This window comes from Amblyomma mixtum, chromosome 2 (genome assembly GCF_055824585.1).
Source record: "Amblyomma mixtum isolate Tamu chromosome 2, ASM5582458v1, whole genome shotgun sequence".
Lineage (NCBI taxonomy): Eukaryota > Metazoa > Arthropoda > Arachnida > Ixodida > Ixodidae > Amblyomma > Amblyomma mixtum.
Window position 1 is genome coordinate 292,515,145 of NC_143013.1, and position 18,988 is coordinate 292,534,132.

General features: G+C 49.4%; 1 protein-coding gene and 1 long non-coding RNA gene across 2 annotated transcripts in view; both read left to right on the forward strand.

Moving 5' to 3' along the window:
• LOC149364490 (uncharacterized) overlaps positions 1-18,988 on the forward strand; it is a 53,695-nt gene that overhangs the window by 29,849 nt on the left and 4,858 nt on the right. The window lies entirely within an intron of this gene.
• On the forward strand, positions 2,814-15,649 carry LOC149364492 (uncharacterized). The gene is made up of 6 exons (XM_089567510.1): positions 2,814-2,820; positions 2,924-2,987; positions 5,194-5,327; positions 8,705-8,773; positions 11,084-11,167; positions 15,359-15,649. Exons 1-6 carry the CDS (start codon positions 2,814-2,816, stop codon positions 15,469-15,471), a joined length of 471 nt encoding a protein of 156 aa, XP_089423636.1. The 3' UTR covers positions 15,472-15,649.

Below are 18,988 nucleotides of genomic sequence, written 5' to 3' on the forward strand. Positions count from 1 at the left end.
GATGGGCAAAATCGTCGACTTTCGGTTCTGAACCGGTTTTTCTGGTGCCGAGCGCTCCTCCACCACCTTTGTTCCCCGATTCCAAACACCTCGCAGCCTTTCTTCTCCCGGTGTGAGCCTTCTCGGTACGGCGCATGTTTTGCCCATCGGACCAGAAACACGTGCGCTGATGACGTAGGCCGGGAGAGGTCTATTCGATAATCATCATCTCGGACTCCCGAAAAGCATGTGATCATTACTTGTCAGGGAGGTCTCCTCTTTAGCTGCTTGCATTCTAAGACGGACTGCCACCGATCCAACACCGAAAAGAATCATTTGGGCTCCTGGCCACCAGGGCTTACGAGGTAATGAGGCCGCTGACGCGGCTGCCCGAGCGCTTATTCACCGGGATCCTCATCCCAGCTCTACTGGCTCGGAGACTAACCAGCCGCTGCTGCGATTCAGGGAAATAACGCATTATAGCGACCTGCACCGCCTTTTGCCGGCCCCTGCAAAGGGGCTGAGTAAGACGGAGGAGCGAACTTTAAGGCGCCTGCAGACAGGTACTCTACTCTGTCCTGCAATCTTAAAACATTACGATCCTAACACGGATGGGCGATGCCCGCACTGTGGAGAGACCTGTGATATCTTCCACATGGTGTGGGCATGTACTCAAAATCCCCACTTCCCCTACCCCTTACAGAGAGGCATGGGAGACTGCCCTCCTGAACTGCTCCTCGCTTGAGTCCCAAAGGGCTCTGGTGAAACGGGCGAGAGACGGGGCCTTGTCATGGGGTGTCCCGGACTAGGGACTGTAATGATCGGAGGCCCAGCCAGCGGAGAACGGCGCGACAGTCAGGCGTCATCAGGTATGCGGCCAAAAGCGCTGCTGTTTCTCGGAGAAGACGCAAGGAAAAGCTGGCCCGGAGGCGGCTTCTGGCTCGGCGTTTGCGTGGACAAAGGCTCTAATCCCCTTCGCCGGCGATGCTGAATGCGGCTCTGGTGCCGGACTGCGTTCCTGGGGACTGGCAGCGGAAACAGGCGAGCCAGACCGGCGTCATCAGGCTACTGCTACGGAAAGCGCTGCTGTTCGGGGGAGACAAAAGAGACACTGCGTGGGGCAGCTTCTGGCGACGGCGTCGGCGTACACAAAGGCGTCTAATCCCTTCGCCGGAAAGGCTGAGCGCGGTGCTTCTCCCGGACTGCCCGTGGACTGACCGACGAGACCCAGTGGCGACGACGGCGGAGCGGCGGCGCCGCTAACTCAATGCCCGCGTGCGCCCTGGGCAGCAGACAAAGCAGAGGGGCGACACGGCTGATTTGTCCCTTCCCCCGAACTGAAGAGGTCACCGGTGTGAGCGGTCAGCGCTCGCGTCCCCATCGATCAAGATCATCACACAGCCGCAACGACCTTTGGGCCTGGTCAAACAGTTCGCGACTGAGAGACGCCAAGTTCCTCCTTGCCCGTGTGTGTGTGTGTCTGTGCGGTGTGCGCGATCACGTGGGGAGGGAGGAGCCTAAGAAGACGCTAGCAGCCCATTGGACGCTCACCCAGAGATCAGATTCCCTACCTGGGTACCTGGGGAATCTGAACTGCATTTAAGCAGCAATCTGCGGTGTGCCAGGATCATCCTCCCCCGTTTTCTGACTTTGGTCCACTTGCTACTGTACAAAATGTAAAATAAACGTTCAAGCTCGCTATTCCTCCCGAAGGCTTCCCTCCGTAGTCTGGCTGCTTCGCCTAATGCGGTGAAGACCCTGGTCCCGATCCCCGGCCACATCAGGACGCTGACCATGTAGCGGGGCCACTCTGTGGCTCCCAAACTCTATTTCATCAAATAAAAGTTTCCACTACCACCACCACCACGCATTTTTCACGGGTTTGAAGTAGCCAAGCTGCGAACTAAATGTTTTGAAGGAAGGAAGGAAGGAAGGAAGGAAGGAAATTGAGCGAGGGAGAGAAGGAGGGAGCGAGGTAGGGAGGAATGAATCGAAGGGGAGCGGGGGGGAGGGAGAGAGGGAGGGAGGGAGGATGGATGGATGGAAGGGATAGAGGGAGGGAGGAAGGATGGATGGATGTATTGAAGGAAGGAAGGGATAGAGGGAAGGAGGGTTGATGTATTGAAGGAAGGAAAGAAGGAAGGAAGGAAGGAAGGAAGGAAAGAAGGAAGGAAATAAGGAAAAATGTATTTTGAAACCATGAAAGAAAATTGCTCTTGAGCTTGGCAGGTGGCTCCTTGGAAGACTAGCGCTATGACGTCGTAAGCAGCATTAAGGCGAAAGTCTTTAATGCCTCATCGTTGTCGACAGAAGGCTGTCAGCAGTGGCGATGGCGGAAAACATTTATATACAGATACACTTCAGGAGGTTATGTATGAGCTGACCCAGAGGGGGCCAGCCCTTACAGGTACTAGGTTGAGGTCCCTAGTTCGGGACCTCAGTGGCGTCAGCCGCCGCCCGGGCTGGCGCGACCAAGGCCCGTTGGGCCTGCAGGTCAGAGCAGCTGAGCAGGGTCGCCTCCCAGTCCTCCCGGGTTTAGTTGGGGTGAGGCGGGATAGCAGGGTTGGCGGGGCAGGCCCACACAATGTGGTAGATGTCCGCAGACTTTTCCGCACAGTGCGGACAGTTGCCCGAGAAAGAAAGGTCGAAGTGTTTGAGAGCTGCCGGGCACAGCATATTAGTATACAGGCGGAGCAGAAGCCGCTCCTCCGCCTTTGAGAGACCTTTACACGGGCGGGGATAAAGACCGTGACCAGACTGATAAAGTAAAACAATCTCTTTGAAGGGGTAAGCGGGAGTGAATTGGAGTTCCTCATCGTCGGGGTCAGAGGGGAATGTCCGGTGAGAGAGCGCGCGGGCGGCGGCGTCAGCTGCCTTATTCCCCTCAAGGCCCATGTGAGCAGGAGCCCAAACGATACGCCGGTGCGCGGGGTCCCCGGTGTAGACGCTGTTTTGGAGAATGCGGTAGGCTGCGACCCAGCCCTGCTCGATGTTCCGACAGGCCCCTCGTGAGTCGTAAATAATGGTTTTTGAATCGGGATCAGATGCAGCCAACACAATGGCGACCTCCTCCGCGTGTGTAATGACACGGGCTTGGAAAGTAAGGCCGTTCACTGTATTAAATTGGCGGACGACTGCGGCCGTGTACCATCCCCCGTGGTGGGGGCCGGAGTCATCCACGTAGAATACGCTGGGTTTTGATCCATAGTGCCGGGCCAGAGCTTCCGCCCGCGCCAGGCGCCGGCCATTATGGCCCTCACGGTTCATGTTCGCGGGAAGAGGGCGCACGTGGAGGGCGCATCTCCACTGGAATGGAATACGTACGCGCTCTTCCATAAGAGTGGTGTGTTGGATCAGGCTTTGGTTGGATGCGTAGTCGGGCAAGGAGGCGGTGACCCGACGCTGTCTTCGAGAGAGGTGTGCATTGGTTGGTCAAGTGGGCTTCCCGGAGCTCCCGAAATGTGTTCACCATGCCCAGCCCCATGCCCAGCTCTCTCCCCTGTTATTCAATTTGGCTATGATGTGCCTACTGGCCCAGCTGGGCGCTTTCGCCGGTGTGTAGCATGCGCTGTACGCTGATGACATCACCCTGTGGGCCACACAGGGTTCCCTTGGAGTCATTGAGGCCAACCAGCAGGAGGCAGCGACCATAGTGTCAACAGAAGCTTGTCAGCAGAGGTGCCACGCTTTTGGCGGGTGTCCACCGAGATATGTGAGGCAGTCACTGCGTAATTTCCTTTTCCCAAATATGATTTTCATTTCCTTCGTTACAGCCCCTCTTTCTCTCTCTTTTTTCTCTCCCACTTCCTCCCTTCTTTCTCTACAAACAGATGACGGGTGTCCACCGAGATATGTGAGACAGTTACTGCGTAATTTCCTCTCCTCAAATACAATTTTCATTTTCTTCATTGAGGCCCCTCTTTCTCTTTCTTCTTTCACTCCCACTTCCTCCCTTCCTGCACGGTGCGGGTCAGGTGTCCACCGAGATGACAGAGAATTACTGCGCCATTTCCTTTCCTCAAAAAGCGTTGCGTTCAAAGGGCAAGGCATAGCTACGCACGGGTGGTGGCGTTCCGTGGACTCCCTGGCAACGCTACAACACGCTGTCGCGTTCCACTCCTAAAGGCGAAGCTTAAGCGTCATTAGTTAGCAGTTAATTAGTGTGCAGGCATTAAGCAATTATTAACCATTAATTAGTAATTTGTTAATACTTAGTAATTAGTCAATAATTGTGTGTGACGTCATCCAGCGGTGACGTCACCAGTGCCACAGAGGCAGTCAAAGTGGTGCGGAAAACGCTTTCGCTTCTTCGAACTTTAAGACTCAAAGTGCTCCCTGAATTTTTTTAAGCTTTGTAAAAAAGGACAAATAGAAGTTGGCCGGTAGACATCGACAGGGTGCCGATTTTTAATCACAGACAACACTCTCCCTGAAAACAGAGCTGCTATAAGGTAAGAAAATCACGCCTTGCAGGACTTGTATGGAGTGTTAGATTGAAATGTGGTGCTTTATGCGGTTTGTTGCACTGGAGTGGATTAAACTGTCGCAAGGTGTTAAAGGTAACTTCGGGAGTGCTGCAGCCCACTTGTTCTGCCACCCCACGGCACATGATAAGAAAATAAGGACTGCATTCTTTTTCCGTAAAAGGAATGCAAGTGGATAGCGAAGGTGTGATCCGATACCCTCTTTATCTATGAGGAGTAGTGTTATACCACTTGGATACGGAATGACGAACATGGGTGTGCGGACTTTTAGGCTTGGATGGATGGATGGAAACAATTTTATTACACACAAAAAAAAAATCTTTCAGGGTGGTCCCCTACTGGTCCAGGAGTCCACGGGCTTGTGCTTCACGTAAAGCCCGATCCACTAGCCATTTCTGGCCGGCGGGCTGAGCGGTCCGTAAAGCAGCCTCCCAGGAAGAATGAGTGGGATTGGGGATGGGGAGTAGTGCCTTAGGGGAAGGACATTCCCAAAGGTAGTGGAAAAGTGTGGATCTGGGCACGCCACAGGTGGTACAATCAGAAGGAAAGGTGGGGTGAAAGCATGAGAGACGGTAGGGTGAAATAAAGGAGCCTGTCTGTAATTGTCGCCTTGTGGCGCTGGATAAGGGCGACAAGTTACTGTGGGGTGGTGGCAGTGTCATGCGGCTGAATTTGTAAAATGTGGTGATTTGGTGATATGTAGAGAGGACCGATGGGGCTTCTTGTGCAGGGTTGGGTGCCTGATCATCCGGGGTCCGGGAGGAGAGTTCTCGGGCCAGCGCATGAACGCGCTCATTACCGGGGATCGAGGCATGCCCAGGGACCCACGACAGAGTAACCGTTCGGTCGAGAGAGGTGGCAGTGGTAAGAATACGGTGTGTTTGCGGCGTCGCCACGCCCTTTAGGTAGGGGCGGTACGCGGCCTGGGAATCTGTGCAAATTTCTGTTACGTTTTTGTCAATGATGGAGTGGGCCAGAGCAAGTGCGATGGCGGCTCCTTCCGCCTCTGCAGGCGAATTAGTTCGAATAGTGGCGGCGGCCCCCACTGTGCCGTCTTCATAGGCTGCGACTGCCGTGAAATATCCTGCTTTAGAATTTTGTGCCGCGTCGACATAAAGGATATCGGAGCGGTTGCTGTATGTTTTGGTGTAATAGCTCGCTCGTGCCTGCCGCCTACCGTGATGGAGAATAGCACTCATATTGCGCGGTAGGGGCTTCTGATATATGTGATCCTGAGTGCGCAGAGAAATCATGTAAGGTGTAGGACTTGTTGGGGTGGGAATTGGTGGATTGAGACGTAGCTGTCGCAGTAGGCATTGTCCTGTTTCCGTGCGACTCAGGCGGACTAATTGGTTGGTGCGTTGAGCCTCTATTAATTCGATCACTGTATTGTGGGTACCAGTGGCCAGGAGACGTTTCGTGCTAACTGTCCGTGGAAGAAGCAGGGCGGAGGTGACAGCCGTGCGTATTAGGATGTCTGCCTGTTGTCTTTGCCGCTGAGTGAGTATGTGGTATGAAAGGTGGTATGTAATGCGGCTAATGATTAGTGCATTTGTCATATTGAGGGTCTCGCGTTCAGACAGCCCATGATTGCGTGCTGCCACCCGCCTGCTCAGTGCAGCGACACTCGATGCAACCGCCACCCTTCAGCTCTTTTAGGCTTATAGCCATGCACTGTAAGGTGGGTAACCGTTTCTAAATAATTTCCACATTTGTTTCGAAAAACTCAGAAAGGAATAATAGACAGTCCAAGCTCTCTTCTTTTTGAAGTCCTTGGAAAAATGTGTGTTCATCACAGAAATGGGCTCCAAGCTTTCGTCGTTTGCATAGACACCCGTTGATTCAACTGTGAATGGTATTTGAACGAACATGAGGTGATTAGTCATCCATGCGCCGCTGCCTGTGACGTGTGCTGCAGATTATCTGCAACCTAAATCACCAGGAAAAATTAAATCCGATATCTGTACGATCAGTTGCGTCAAAAGACGCGATTTCTTCCCTTTAAGGTAGCACAGGCCCAGAGGTTGAGCTGCGCAAGCTGACAGCTGCCTCAAATTATTGATTATGTTATATGCAGACTTTGCTGATATCAATGGAATCCGATGGTACCAATGCCGCCACTGATGCGGGGGTAGTTAACAAAAAAAAGGCCGGAAAGTTTACAGTCAACATCCCCAACAAGAGATGCGTATTCTTGTATTTCACGAACGGAAAGGTAATGTGTAGTGTGTGTAGCGTCAAATAAATATCCTGGAGCTTTTATTGTCAAGGTACAATTTGGTCATCGCGAACTATTTCTATACGTAGAGATGATCGGTCATCGGCTAGCCGAAAACACTTCATTCGCCAATTATATTTCCTGGCTTGCAGAAAAAGCGCATCGTTTCGTGATGTCTTCATCTTCCTGCAAAACTTAGTCTGCTCTCAGTTCTGCTCACATGTCATGTTCCTGCAAAACTTATTCTGTTCTCAGTTCTGCTAGCATGAACGAGGAACGCTCTAGAGAAGGAAACAATATAAATGACAAAACAAACATACTGTCCATACTTTCATTCCCGGTCCCGTATCTGTGGTATAAAAGCACTTCGTGTACCTTGAATTGGATACCATACGCAGTTTTATGGTTTGTGTCCGAGGGGCAACGTCCTCCGGTTGCGCGTTTTCAGTCGCATAGTGTCGTTTGTGTTAGTTTATTTTGCGAACTTTGCTCCTGCAGTATACACGTGCTTTGATCTAGCGGACTTTGTGGAGGTCAAAAATCGTGTAAAAGTTGATAGTGCCACGTGCTACGAGCTGTAGCAGACGGACGCTGGAGAAAGGAAAGGACAGTGTTCGACGCTCCGACTTCCAGCGCCACTAAACGTCACGTGGTTCTGCTGGACGCGCGTTTTAAAACCCCGTTGTCCTCAAGAATCCTCAGTAAACCTTTGCTCTTCTACCGACAGTCACGTTCAACGGGCACTACTAAAATCAAGGTGAGACTTTCTACCTGGCATCTACGAACTGTAAATGCCATTTTGCTGCGTATTATGCTACTAAAAAGGCAGCATCGTTAAGAGTAGAGAATAAATTTGAATTCAAAGAAATTCTTACAAGTATGAGACTGAAAGAAATATGGTTTGGTTTGGTTTATGGAGTTTAACGTCCCAAAGCGACTCAGGCTATGAGAGACTCCGTAGTGAAGGACTCCGGAAATTTTGACCACCTGGGGTTCTTTAACGTGCACTGACATCGCACAGTACACGAGCCTCTAGAATTTCGCCTCAAAAGAAATTCTACCGCCGCGGCCGAGATCGAACCCGCGTCTTTCGGGTCAGCAGCCGAGTGCCATAACCTCTGAGAAATATAGAAGGGAGCGAAATGAGCAGTAGCCTATATAGTAGATTTTAAGGCGAATTTCAGTAGGCGGTCCGGAGTGCCTCTCCGAATCCACATAGGAGCAGAAAGCCTAAGGAGTCCAGGAAGCCCACCATTGCGGACCAGTCAAAACATAGTATATGAATCCAAATCGCCAATTGAAATGAGCTCTTTGCTTTAGCGGAGTCCGAAAACTTGCTTCGGATCGCCGTTTGGAATGCGCCATTAGAGTGCATCAGCGAAAGAGCCAACTGTTACGCCACAATCGCTTTCGAATCAACCGCGACTGAAGGAAAAGATATCATTTTGAAATAAAATTTTTGTTCCAAAGCTTGGCTAAGGCATGAAACTGTTCCTTATAAAAACGTCCCAGCCAGTACTCAGTACACTTTCTTCGAAATAACTCGTGATGCAGTCATCACTGCCGTCTTTCCGCCTGGTTACTTCAAGCTGGTGCTGAAAACTGCGACTACATCACGCATTGGATGCACGTATATGCTAGGCACAGATCTTTGCAAGCGTAACGTAAAAGTGAACCCCTTGCCAAGCATGGTTTCAGCTCCTGTGCTTCGAATAGGAGTCCCGGGCAAATCAAATCGTGAAGTCGGCGAGCCATGGTGTGGTTGGGGCAGATTCCAATTGGAATGTTCGAACCGCTCGTTTACGTAAGTGGCACTGCCTCATATCGCGGTAAGAGACGCGGTTATAGTTGCTGCGATGAAACTTGGTGCACCACTCAAATACACGAACTGAAAGGCATTACCAAAACCTAAACGAAAGACCGAAGGAAAATGAGCGATATTTTAAGTGACCAAGTTAAACAAGATGAAGTTTACTTATCAACGCTGCATGCTCGAGTACGTAACACCATTTACTTTCTACAGCCATGGCAATGATGATCAAGGTGCTGCTGGCCTTCACTCTCATCGCCATATATTCTGAAGAAGCTTCAGGTGAGTAGCTTCGAGGAAAGCCTTCCCCATTTTGAGGCTATACTTATGGATGAGTTAGAGGAGATGCGTCTTGTGGTTAGAGAACTGCGCACAGTCGAGGCTTACACGGGACAAATTAGAATTGTGTTCCTATTTTTCCGATTCCACATTGGAGTTTGCCGCTTGCTGAGATTATCCCGTAGCTGTTGAGTCGGAGAAAATTTGGCCTGCAAGCACAGCTGCCGCCCAGTAGGCATACAGGGTTACTGCTGATGTGATACCTTTCTGCAGGGGAGGGAATGTCCGGTAAGGTCATGTAAAATTGGCGCAAAAAAGAAAACTAGTTTGTTCTAGGCATCTAGAGAAAGGTATTCCAAGTGCTCAGCATTTACGGTGAATCTAGGAGCTTCATCTGTGAGGGTAATTGCAAGCGTTGGCTGTTATACCATGGTGCCGGTCATTGCTACGATGACGTTGTGACTAAGCTCGGTTTCGGTTTCTTCATTCGCTCTTGCAACAAACGCACATTAGATACATGAGCTGTGAACACAGCAGATGTTGCTTGCAGGCGATATTGAATATATCAACTCGAGATATATGGTATTATTGTTCATATCCAACAGTCAAAACATCTCCTACAATATCCCACGCAGCAGTATAGCCCCATTGCTTGCGTTTATTGAACTTTCGTTCAACGGAACATTCGATATCGCGGGAACGTCGTTTCCGCGATAATTTTTCACGCTGGGAGCCAGAGCCAACGCTAGACACGAGGAGATGCTCTAAAACTGCGTCACAAGGAAAACGTGAGATGTGGCTCCGGTTAACCTTTGGTTTGATGAACCCCTTTCTCACGCGACACTGCTGTTATGAGAGGAAGCCAGCGTTCGGTAACCTTTCGCGCGGCGAAGCCAACCCAGTTGACCAAAGGCTACCGGTGGCTTTCGCCTGACCTGCTTCGCTGCCGACGGCGTTGCGAAAACTAATGGGGCCCTAAGTTTAAAGCGGGATCGTTCTGTACAAAGTCCACTTGTAACTGCATCAGCCTTATATGATAGGCGGTGACTAGCTTTAAAGCGCCGTCCGCTGTGGCTTCGATGCCAAGCAGGCTAGGCCTATGAACACCCAGCGAGCGGCGAGATTGCAGTATATCCTAGCGGGCGGCGCGTCACTGCAGGAAGCGCACTGCTAAGGAGTCTGCTCTACATTCTTGTACCTAGATTGCAGATAAGCTTATCTACTGCCATGTTTTATTTCCCTCATTTTAAATATATAGAGCTATATCTTGACCTCCTTTGAATTATAGGAATTAAAATCGATTTTAAAATAGGTAGCGCACAAGCTGAAAACCAAAGACGAAGCATGTTCTACTCTTTTTAGATTCTAGCGATCCTTAAGCATCATCGTGCTTTTTGGAAGCTTGGATTGTTGTCAGATCTTCCAGCTGTTTTGTTGCTCGGTTGGTGACGAAGCCTCTGCCGGCAAGTTAATTGTTCCGTCTGTGCGTAAGCCGAGACGGTACGCATTACCAAATTCAGGATTAACGCTTCTAGTTTCCTCGGCTACCACCACGTGGCGCAAGGCTTTAACATTCAAAAATAGCACACAGAAATTATCCTCGATGTAAGAAAGATAGAAAATGACCGAGTGGCTGCAGAACAGAACGTGATCATGGAGGAAGGAAAGAATTCAGATGAGGCGGTTACGTCACAGTTTTTGAAGCCGGCTTCCCCGTGCACCCCTCCTACTTGGCCGCCGCCTTCGCGCGCTTGCGCATACGAAGAAGACAATGCAGCAGACGACGCCGCTGCGCCTAGCGTTACTATTGGCTGCGCCGGCGGCCAAAGACTCCCAGCAGTCCTTGCGAAAGCGCGTGACTTCCGGCGCACTTCTTGGTGTGCAGCGCGGATAGCGAGGACCTTTCCCGAGTTTTCCTTCCTCCACGAGTCTGATAGACCGGTAGGCGTAACGGCACTGGCTGGGTACTTTCCTGATTTCCTGGTAATGGACGGTTATCATTCTATACAGAAAGGAGTAAAAAGGGTGTAAAGCCGTCCTCTAGCCTACACCCTCTACAAAGCTGAGTGCACCAGAGGACAGCCTACTCCCTTTTTACGCCCATATAGATGTATCTGCGCTTAGAGTGCACAGCACCGTTCTGTAGCCTTCTACTTTGCCCTGCAGTGGGCGTAGTCAGGCTGATGATGCTTATTTGTTACACATTACAAGTGGGAATAAACTGCTACATAAGATCCTGCTCACGAAAAGGTATTGTTTTTATCCGATGATAACCTCGCTAACCACACAACTTGTGACCATATCTATACACAGGGGGCTGCTTGCCGTCGCTGCCGTGCCGTTGCCCGTGTGAGCTGGGCATCGAGTACCCCAGCTACTGCGGCATCTGCGTCTGCCGTGAGTATTGAAGCGTTTATTAGCGTGCATATCAAGCTCTCAATGCACAAATCACTTGGTACGCATCAAGTCAAGATATGCGACCCCGATGAAGCGCAGTCTCCTATATACAGGGTCTGTTCTGAAAGTAGTAGGACTCATTTTTTTTTAATAAAATTTATTCAAGAGAATAGTACAAACGATTAGAATTTTTCAAAGTAGCACCCTTCCGCACCTACACGCTGCTGCCAATGAGTTTTCCAGTTTTCGTACGCCTCCAGGGACGCCTGGACCGGAATGCTGTTTAGCTCCCTCGTCACGGCCTGTTAAACCATCTCTACCGACACGTGATGCTTCCCCTTGAGCGTCGATTTCATTCTCGGGAATAGAAAAAAGTCTGGCGGGACCAAGCCAGGGCTGTAGGGGGTCTGAGGCAGCGTTGCCGCCTTGGGCTGGGCAGAAAATCGGGGTCCTCATTCAGATGATGAAGAAGATCCTGGCGGATCGCTTTCCGGTTGGCTTTCTGCTCTTGACAACACTCCCAGCACCAACTTCGCGCACACTTTCCTCAAGGCTAAGTTTTCTGTCACGATCTCAAAAACATGGGTTTGAGGAATGGTCAAGTCATCAGCAATCATTCTCATACTCATCCTACGATCACTGTTCAGTAAATGTTTCACTCGCTACACATGTTCGTTGGTATTGCTGGTCGAAGGGCGTCCGGAGCGGTCGTCGTCTTCCACTCTTTTCTTGCGTTCTCGTAACAGCTTGTTCCATTCAACAAACACCTGATCTACCCATGGCAGTTTCACCGTAGGCTTCTTAGTCATGTCGTGAGTCTCTGTTCCTTTTTTACCAAGATTTACACAAATTTAGATCGCATATCGCTGATCCAGTAAACGCTCCATGATTCTGCTGACGAGACGTTTCGACAGGGGTTCACAATACAAACGACCTGCTCTCTTCAACGGCCGAGAGCCGACTGCCGGTTTCCCCCCTTCCCCTACCCCTTCCAGAGAGGCATGGGAGACTGCCCTCCTCAACTGCTCCTCGCTTGAGTCCCAAAGGGCTCTGGTGAAACGGGCGAGAGACGGGGCCTCGTCATGCGGTGTCCCGAACTAGGGACGCCGACCATGTAGCGGGGCCACTCTGTGGCTCCCAAACTCTATTTCACAAAATAAAAGTTTTTACCACCACCACCACCCCCCAGCATTCCCAATATCCCCCTTCAACGATCCTGCACGCGCAGACCGCCTCTCGTCCACCCGTTCGCCCAGGAAAAAACCAGTCTTACTAGCACACTACTCGCGTTATCTTTCTCTGAAGGATCCCGTTCTAAGACATTTGCCTCGGTTTATACAGCTTCATTGAACAGGTGCCCACAATTGGGTTTCTTGCTCTTGTATTTGAATGCAGCACCTCAGAAACATAGAACATTGGAAAAAGAGACGAAAGCCATTCCACGCATTTGCTTCATGCGGTGCGCGGTCCTTTGGTTAATGTTCTGTTTTGTTTTGTGCCGCTCGCTTCGAGAGCACACATGGCTGGAGAGAGGGGTAAGAAAAGGCCTCATTTTCTGCATCGTGTTTTCTTCCGGCTGTAGTGAGATAGGGTGACTGGCACTTTGAGCTAATTGCGCACTGGGGATAACTGGTGACAGTAAAGGACTCACCGGAGTTGTAAAGCGTAGAGTGAGGAGATTTCGCTCTCCATGCGCTACTAGGCACAGCTACTGCATATAAATTTTTATTGGCTCCAAAGCCAACGAAAATGGCTTCTGGCCACCTTCCCACGCTTGCGTTAGTGAGGAGTTTTCCCAAGTCTGTAAACTTGCTGTTTCCCTGCTCGCAGTACAACCGGTAAACTTGTCTCCTGAGAAACTAGCTGCCTATTGGCCTGGGCTGTAGATCTGTAGTGAGTGAGTGAGTGAGTGAGTGAGTGAGTGAGTGAGTGAGTGAGTGAGTGAGTGAGTGAGTGAGTGAGTGAGTGAGTGAGTGAGTGAGTGAGTGAGTGAGTGAGTGAGTGAGTGAGTGAGTGAGAGTGGGTGGGTGGGTGGGTGAGTGAGTGAGTGAGTGAGTGAGTGAGTGAGCGAGTGAGTGAGTGAGTGAGTGAGTGAGTGAGTGAGTGAGTGAGTGAGTGAGTGAGTGAGTGAGTGAGTGAGTGAGTGAGTGAGCAGTTGTGTGATTTTCCAGAAAGGGGTGCGAATTAGACAAATCAATGCCACTGTGTTAGCTGACCCTTAGCTAATCGGAAGCTTCGTGTGCTAAGGGGACAGACTTCGCGCTTCGCCTCTTATTGTGGCCGCGATCCCAAAGCAAATTATTTATCTGCCTAAACAGGCTTACGGGCTTGTACAAAAATCTGTTTAAACATCCGCTTGTGTCGTGCACTCTAAAAGATGATCGTGTCTAACGAAGCATAAGCAATGAAAAAGACGTGTATTTCGAAGGCACGCTTCTATTCCTGGGTGCCCTTTCGAGCAAAATTTTACGGCGAAACAAAGCGGCTTCAAAATAAAATCCATGACGAGTTGACTGCATGTTTAGGTTGCCGGCCTGACGGATACATCCGGTGTAGGTTTGTGAACCAGTGATCGAACCACCTGCGCTTCCTTCTTTAACCTCACTCGGATAAATTTAAAAAAAGAAAACAATCAGGGGACACTCGGAGGCAGCAAATGAGCGCAAGTTCAATAGGTACAGAGATTTATACGACCGGAAACGGCTGTGAGTGGCAGTGGTGGGGTGAATGACATAAAGCAAGAACGCTTTATTAGAAAGGTAGAAAGTGGCAATGGCCCGTAAACATTCCCGCAATTCAGCAATAACTGCTGCATATGGGTGACCCTGTCACTCCTAGAAGTAGTTGGGAGATCTACGAAGTTTCAGTGCCGTGTCTTCGTTCGCTGTATCTAGCAAAGTCGCACTGTCATAGCGGCACAGTCGGTCTTTGTGGTCTTCTGAGTGCGTGTTCAGACTATTTGTATCACTTTTTTTGGGGCGGACTTGCTCTATTCGGATTCCCCAGATATTTGGCCATGTTCCTTTATACATCAAATTTGTGGCGCCAAAATGCTGGTGCGCGTCGTTGAAAGATATCGCCGTTTTATTTGCTAAACGAGAGTCAGACTTAAATATTTGAAAGGTTAGGCTTAGGCTTTCACACTGAAGAAAATTTGACTTCTGCCTAAGTGTAGTCGTGGCCACAGCAGAACTAAGTCGCAATTGCTCGAGACCAAAGCTCACGGCAAAAAGAAAAGCCGCTGTTGAATATATACCTATACCTATTCATATATACCTATAATATATACCTATTCATTTCTTCCCGAAGGTTCAGATATTCTGGACCAAACATTGACGTCGTATTACGCGTGCTAAAACGCACTTCGCTATCGGGAAATGCAGATTAGTGGGGTCGCTTATATGCTCGGGTTCCAGTCACGCACCTGAACGAAATGATTGGTGTCCTTGGTAGACAGTTTTGACAACCACTAGAAGATCGCGATCGGCAGATGATCAGTAGATGAAGATTAATAGTTTTACGCAGGCAGCCACGGGTTCATATGGGTTGCTGTCTATTTCGGCGTTCACTTTATTTATTTATTCAAAATACTACCAAAAGCTCTAATTCGAGGGTATTAGATGGGGCGGGGGGGGGGGGGGGGGGGGGGCGGGGGGTACAAGACATTGGTTACAATTAAAGGTTGTAATAGTGCACTAAAATAAAATAAATAGAAATCACAAATAGTCATGAAAAATAGGCACTCGCAAAAAGAGTCTAAACAATACACATTACAGAGAAATTTTAGGAATGAATAATGAATCACCGCAAGAAAAAGGCAACGCCAGAAAAAGTACGCTGAAGTACAAGTGAAAAAAAAAAGGAAAACAAGACAAGGCCTGAAAAAGTTTGCTGAAGTGCAGCTGAAAAAAAAAATCTTTTTAGTTGTTGAAACGTGAGTGAATAAGATAGTGGAACTTATTTGGGCCAGTTCTGTGGCAATGTCTGATGGTAAAGCATTGCATCAAGTTATTATGTGTGGTAAAAAAAGAATATGCATAATGGATAATATACATAACCAGGTTAAGATGTGGTTGCGGTGCAGAAAACTCTACTGGCGTTTTATCCACTCCTTTCGTCAACTTCCTTCTATTACTGAAACTGTCCCTCTCGTCTCCTCAGTAAAGTTCTTCCCCCCCTTTTTCCTTGCAGCGCCCGCCTGCCCCATTTGCAGCTCGGCCTGCTATTACCCGCGAGCCACCCCCACCTCGTGCCCCCGGTGCGCTCCGGCCTCGTACTGCTATGGCGGCACCGGCAAGAAGTGACCATCTTGCGTCTTTTTGCCCGAGCTGGAGGCCAAAGGCGCCTGCACTGGGCACGGTCTTTGCTGCGATCAAGCTTTCTAAAATCGCAGCTGTAGGTCAGGCATGATTTTGTTACTCTGGCCTTATTCCTCCGATTGTCTCTTCTTCTTTTCCCCTTAATCGTGTGCGCTTAGACAAAAGTGAAATAAAATGAGATGAACGTGGCATTGTGCTGAGTTACTCGCAGTTGTGGTCATTTAGATTTTTGTAGCGAGAGCTACATTACGCGCAAGTCTCGCCGCTAAGCCGCGGCACCAGTTTCGCCGTGGCCGCACCGTGACCTTCAGCCGTCGCCTAGCAACAGCCGCAGCTGGCGGCCGCCGCTCGCCGCGCCATCTGGCGTGACGTCACAGGAGGAGCCGGTGCCGCGGCGTGCCGGCGAAGCCAAGTTGCAACAGCTGTGCGCATGCGGCGTAGGAGGAGGGGGGTTGGTGCAGCTGTATATATATATATATATATATATATATATAGAAGGCGGCTCGGTGGAGCCGTCGGTAGCTGTGGATAGTTAGTCGGAGAGACTGAAAGAAGCCAGGCTTCAACTACAAGGCGAAGAACCGGAAATAAAATGAATGCGTCACACTTTGCTGCATAACATATGTCCCGTCTTTAATGTAGCCGCAATAAGACGCAATGGGGGGATAACAGCCAAAGCTCAACATTGGACGTAGCCGGAGAGAAACCAAGCTAAACGGCAAGGTGTAAGCAAGTTTAACCGTACTCTCGCTACGTTTATCCTGGCCTAGCTGAGCTAAGCCACTGCCATTTTTTTGTTACAACTAGCGTCCATCTCCCTCGCAAAGGTGAGTGAAGCAACGACTCCACTCCGTGGCACATTATGATTCCAAAATGCTTAATTATTAGTAGATACAAATAAACGAATATTAATTGAAAATAATTTAACGAAATAAATTTAGATTACACACGTGGCGCCAAAGTTTTATTTGATTGTACAGGAACTAGGATTAAGAAAAAAGGCGAAGGGTTTCAGTGAAGAGAATCCAGTGCATTTGAGCCTGCAAAATTTTCCACATAAAGTGAAAAAAAAATTATGGACGCACCTAATCTGTGGAGTAGTGTTGTGGAGGAGCCCTACCAAAACATGAACTTTGTCAAAATTTTAATTACGGAAAAGACGAATGCTTTATGGAAGCTGAACATGTCGATTACGCCGGTGATACAAAACCTGCGCCCATGTCCAGCGTTATTGGACATAAATTTGGAATACTGGATTATTGTAAGATACTGCTACGAAAATAGTGAAGGCAATGGTCCATTCTTCAGATGCGTTACAAAATCTTTCTTTTGAAGTTTTTCCATCTCTCCCAAGAAGTAGTTAAGACTGGCAGAGAAAACCAATAAGGAAACTTTCTGCCGATTGCGAAAACATTCATAGCAAAAAATTCGGGCCTGCCTACGGGAGAACTGCAGGAATGTTGGTTTTTATAGTGAATTCTGATCATATTTTTTTTTTAAAGTTGAGTTCATAAACTCTTTCTCTTTGAAATGTGCTTTTGTTCACAATTGCTGGGTATGCTCGAAACACTGTCTTTCTCCTCCGACATGGCCCCTCATGGCTTACGCTTTGTGACACCCCTTACCAAGTCTACCACAGCTACTGCTTAGGTGAAACTATACACACAAACCAACCTTCCGACTTTCGCCGCCCACCGCCAAATCATGCATCCTCGTGTCCTCGTCAGCACATTTTCAAGCAAGCTACCTGCCTCCCCACTCGGAGCCGTCATTTATGTATTTGCTGATACCAGAATCGAAGCAACAAGGGAAAAGGTTGAAGGGGGGAAGGGGGGGGGGGGGGTGGCTTGGTTACGAGAGTCCACAGGAGGCATATCACTCCAGAGTCGCGTGCGAAGGCGAAGACCGTCATCGAAGCTTCTCTCGCGTTTACCCCTGCGGCCGGATACAGTCATCAGTGCTTGTTATTGTGCGTGTGCGATTCTTAATAGGTCGAACACGGAGTCTAGTTGGTTGTGCATGATGCTTATTTCGCGCTACTCTTTACGGGACGAACTTAGAAGGAAGGAAGGGCACTGACAGGACAGTCAGTTGTGAGTTCGCGCTCCACCCTGTCAGTGTCTTTCCTTCTGTCTACGTTCGTCCCCCAAAGTGTAGCGCGCAATAAGCATCGCTGTGCGATTCGCCGCGAGATCGACTACTTGCAGCCGGCGGCGCGTGCTGAAACGTATGCGGCGGCGGTTCGCTTCCAATTTTACCGAGGGTCTTCCGCAGAAGAACACGTGCCCTCTGCAAATGATGAGTGATATACAGCTTGAAATGTTTCGAGTTGGCACATAAAAGCGTAGAATCGGAAAACGCTGCTTAAAATAAGTGGGGATTGTAGGGAAACAAGGGACTGGCTCGCAACCCACGTCTCCCCGCTTATGTGATTTGCTGATGCGGTTTTGCATGCGTTCTCGCTCACCGCGCTCACGGGCCTGTTATTTTTATTGCATCGCACTTGTCTAAAGGCAGTTTCACTTTTTGTTCGCCATTTCACCAGTGTGCGATCCACTGCCTGCCTCCGCAGAAGTGATGTAGCTATACGGGTGAAGGACGGGCAAATTTAGGGCCACTTAGAGCGGTTACATTTCGCCTCATGAAATGCCACTGTTGCGACATGGTGCTACACTGGGAAGAAAAGTGTCATTAGGAATGTACTTTTCCGAGCACCGTACTAGGCATGCGCTTTTCCTCCTTCTCCTCTATGTTTCTAAGGCGAAGCCGCTGCGACTGCCTTCCACGACAGGCGCCTCACTGGGCAACCACGGCGAAACGCGGGACGATACATTAGGCGCTGTGCTAGCCTTATTTAAGCCCATGCAGTGGCTCAAGTACTTTCCTACATCAAGAAAGGATACTGTCAGGTTTGATAGCGTCCTTGAGTTGAAGATTAAACGAATTGAATGCAGCGCTGACAGCGTATCGCCCGGCAGATGTATCCACGAGATCGCACCGGGACTGTAGAGGAATTTTTGCCTGACAGGAAAGCTGACTGTTCACGTGCATAGTGTTTCAGCCAAGTGGAGAGAGTTCGCCGAATTCACTACGAAGTGATTACTTTTGCAGCCAATTCCAGTGAAGTTAACCGTGGGATGCGGTGCGAATGGCTCTAAACTCGAGTGTCAATCACTAAAAATGGCAATTTGGAAGTTTTACAGGAGTATCACGCGCTCACCCATAATTGCAGAGATTCTATATTTCACAGTTCACGGACAGTTCAACGTAACAACAAATTACAGAGCTTCTGCAGTTTGTTATTACGTTGAATTGTTTGTGAACTGTGAAATATAGAAACGTTGAGCGGCTGCATTCGTTTGTATGGACGGCAGCGACCTCTTCGTTTTGCTTTGTCATGGCACCTAACGCCATCGTCTCCATGCTTAAGACCTGAAGTGCCGAAGACTGACGGAGGTTGTCATAATCCAGCATGAAGTACTCGATATGGACAGTTATTGTC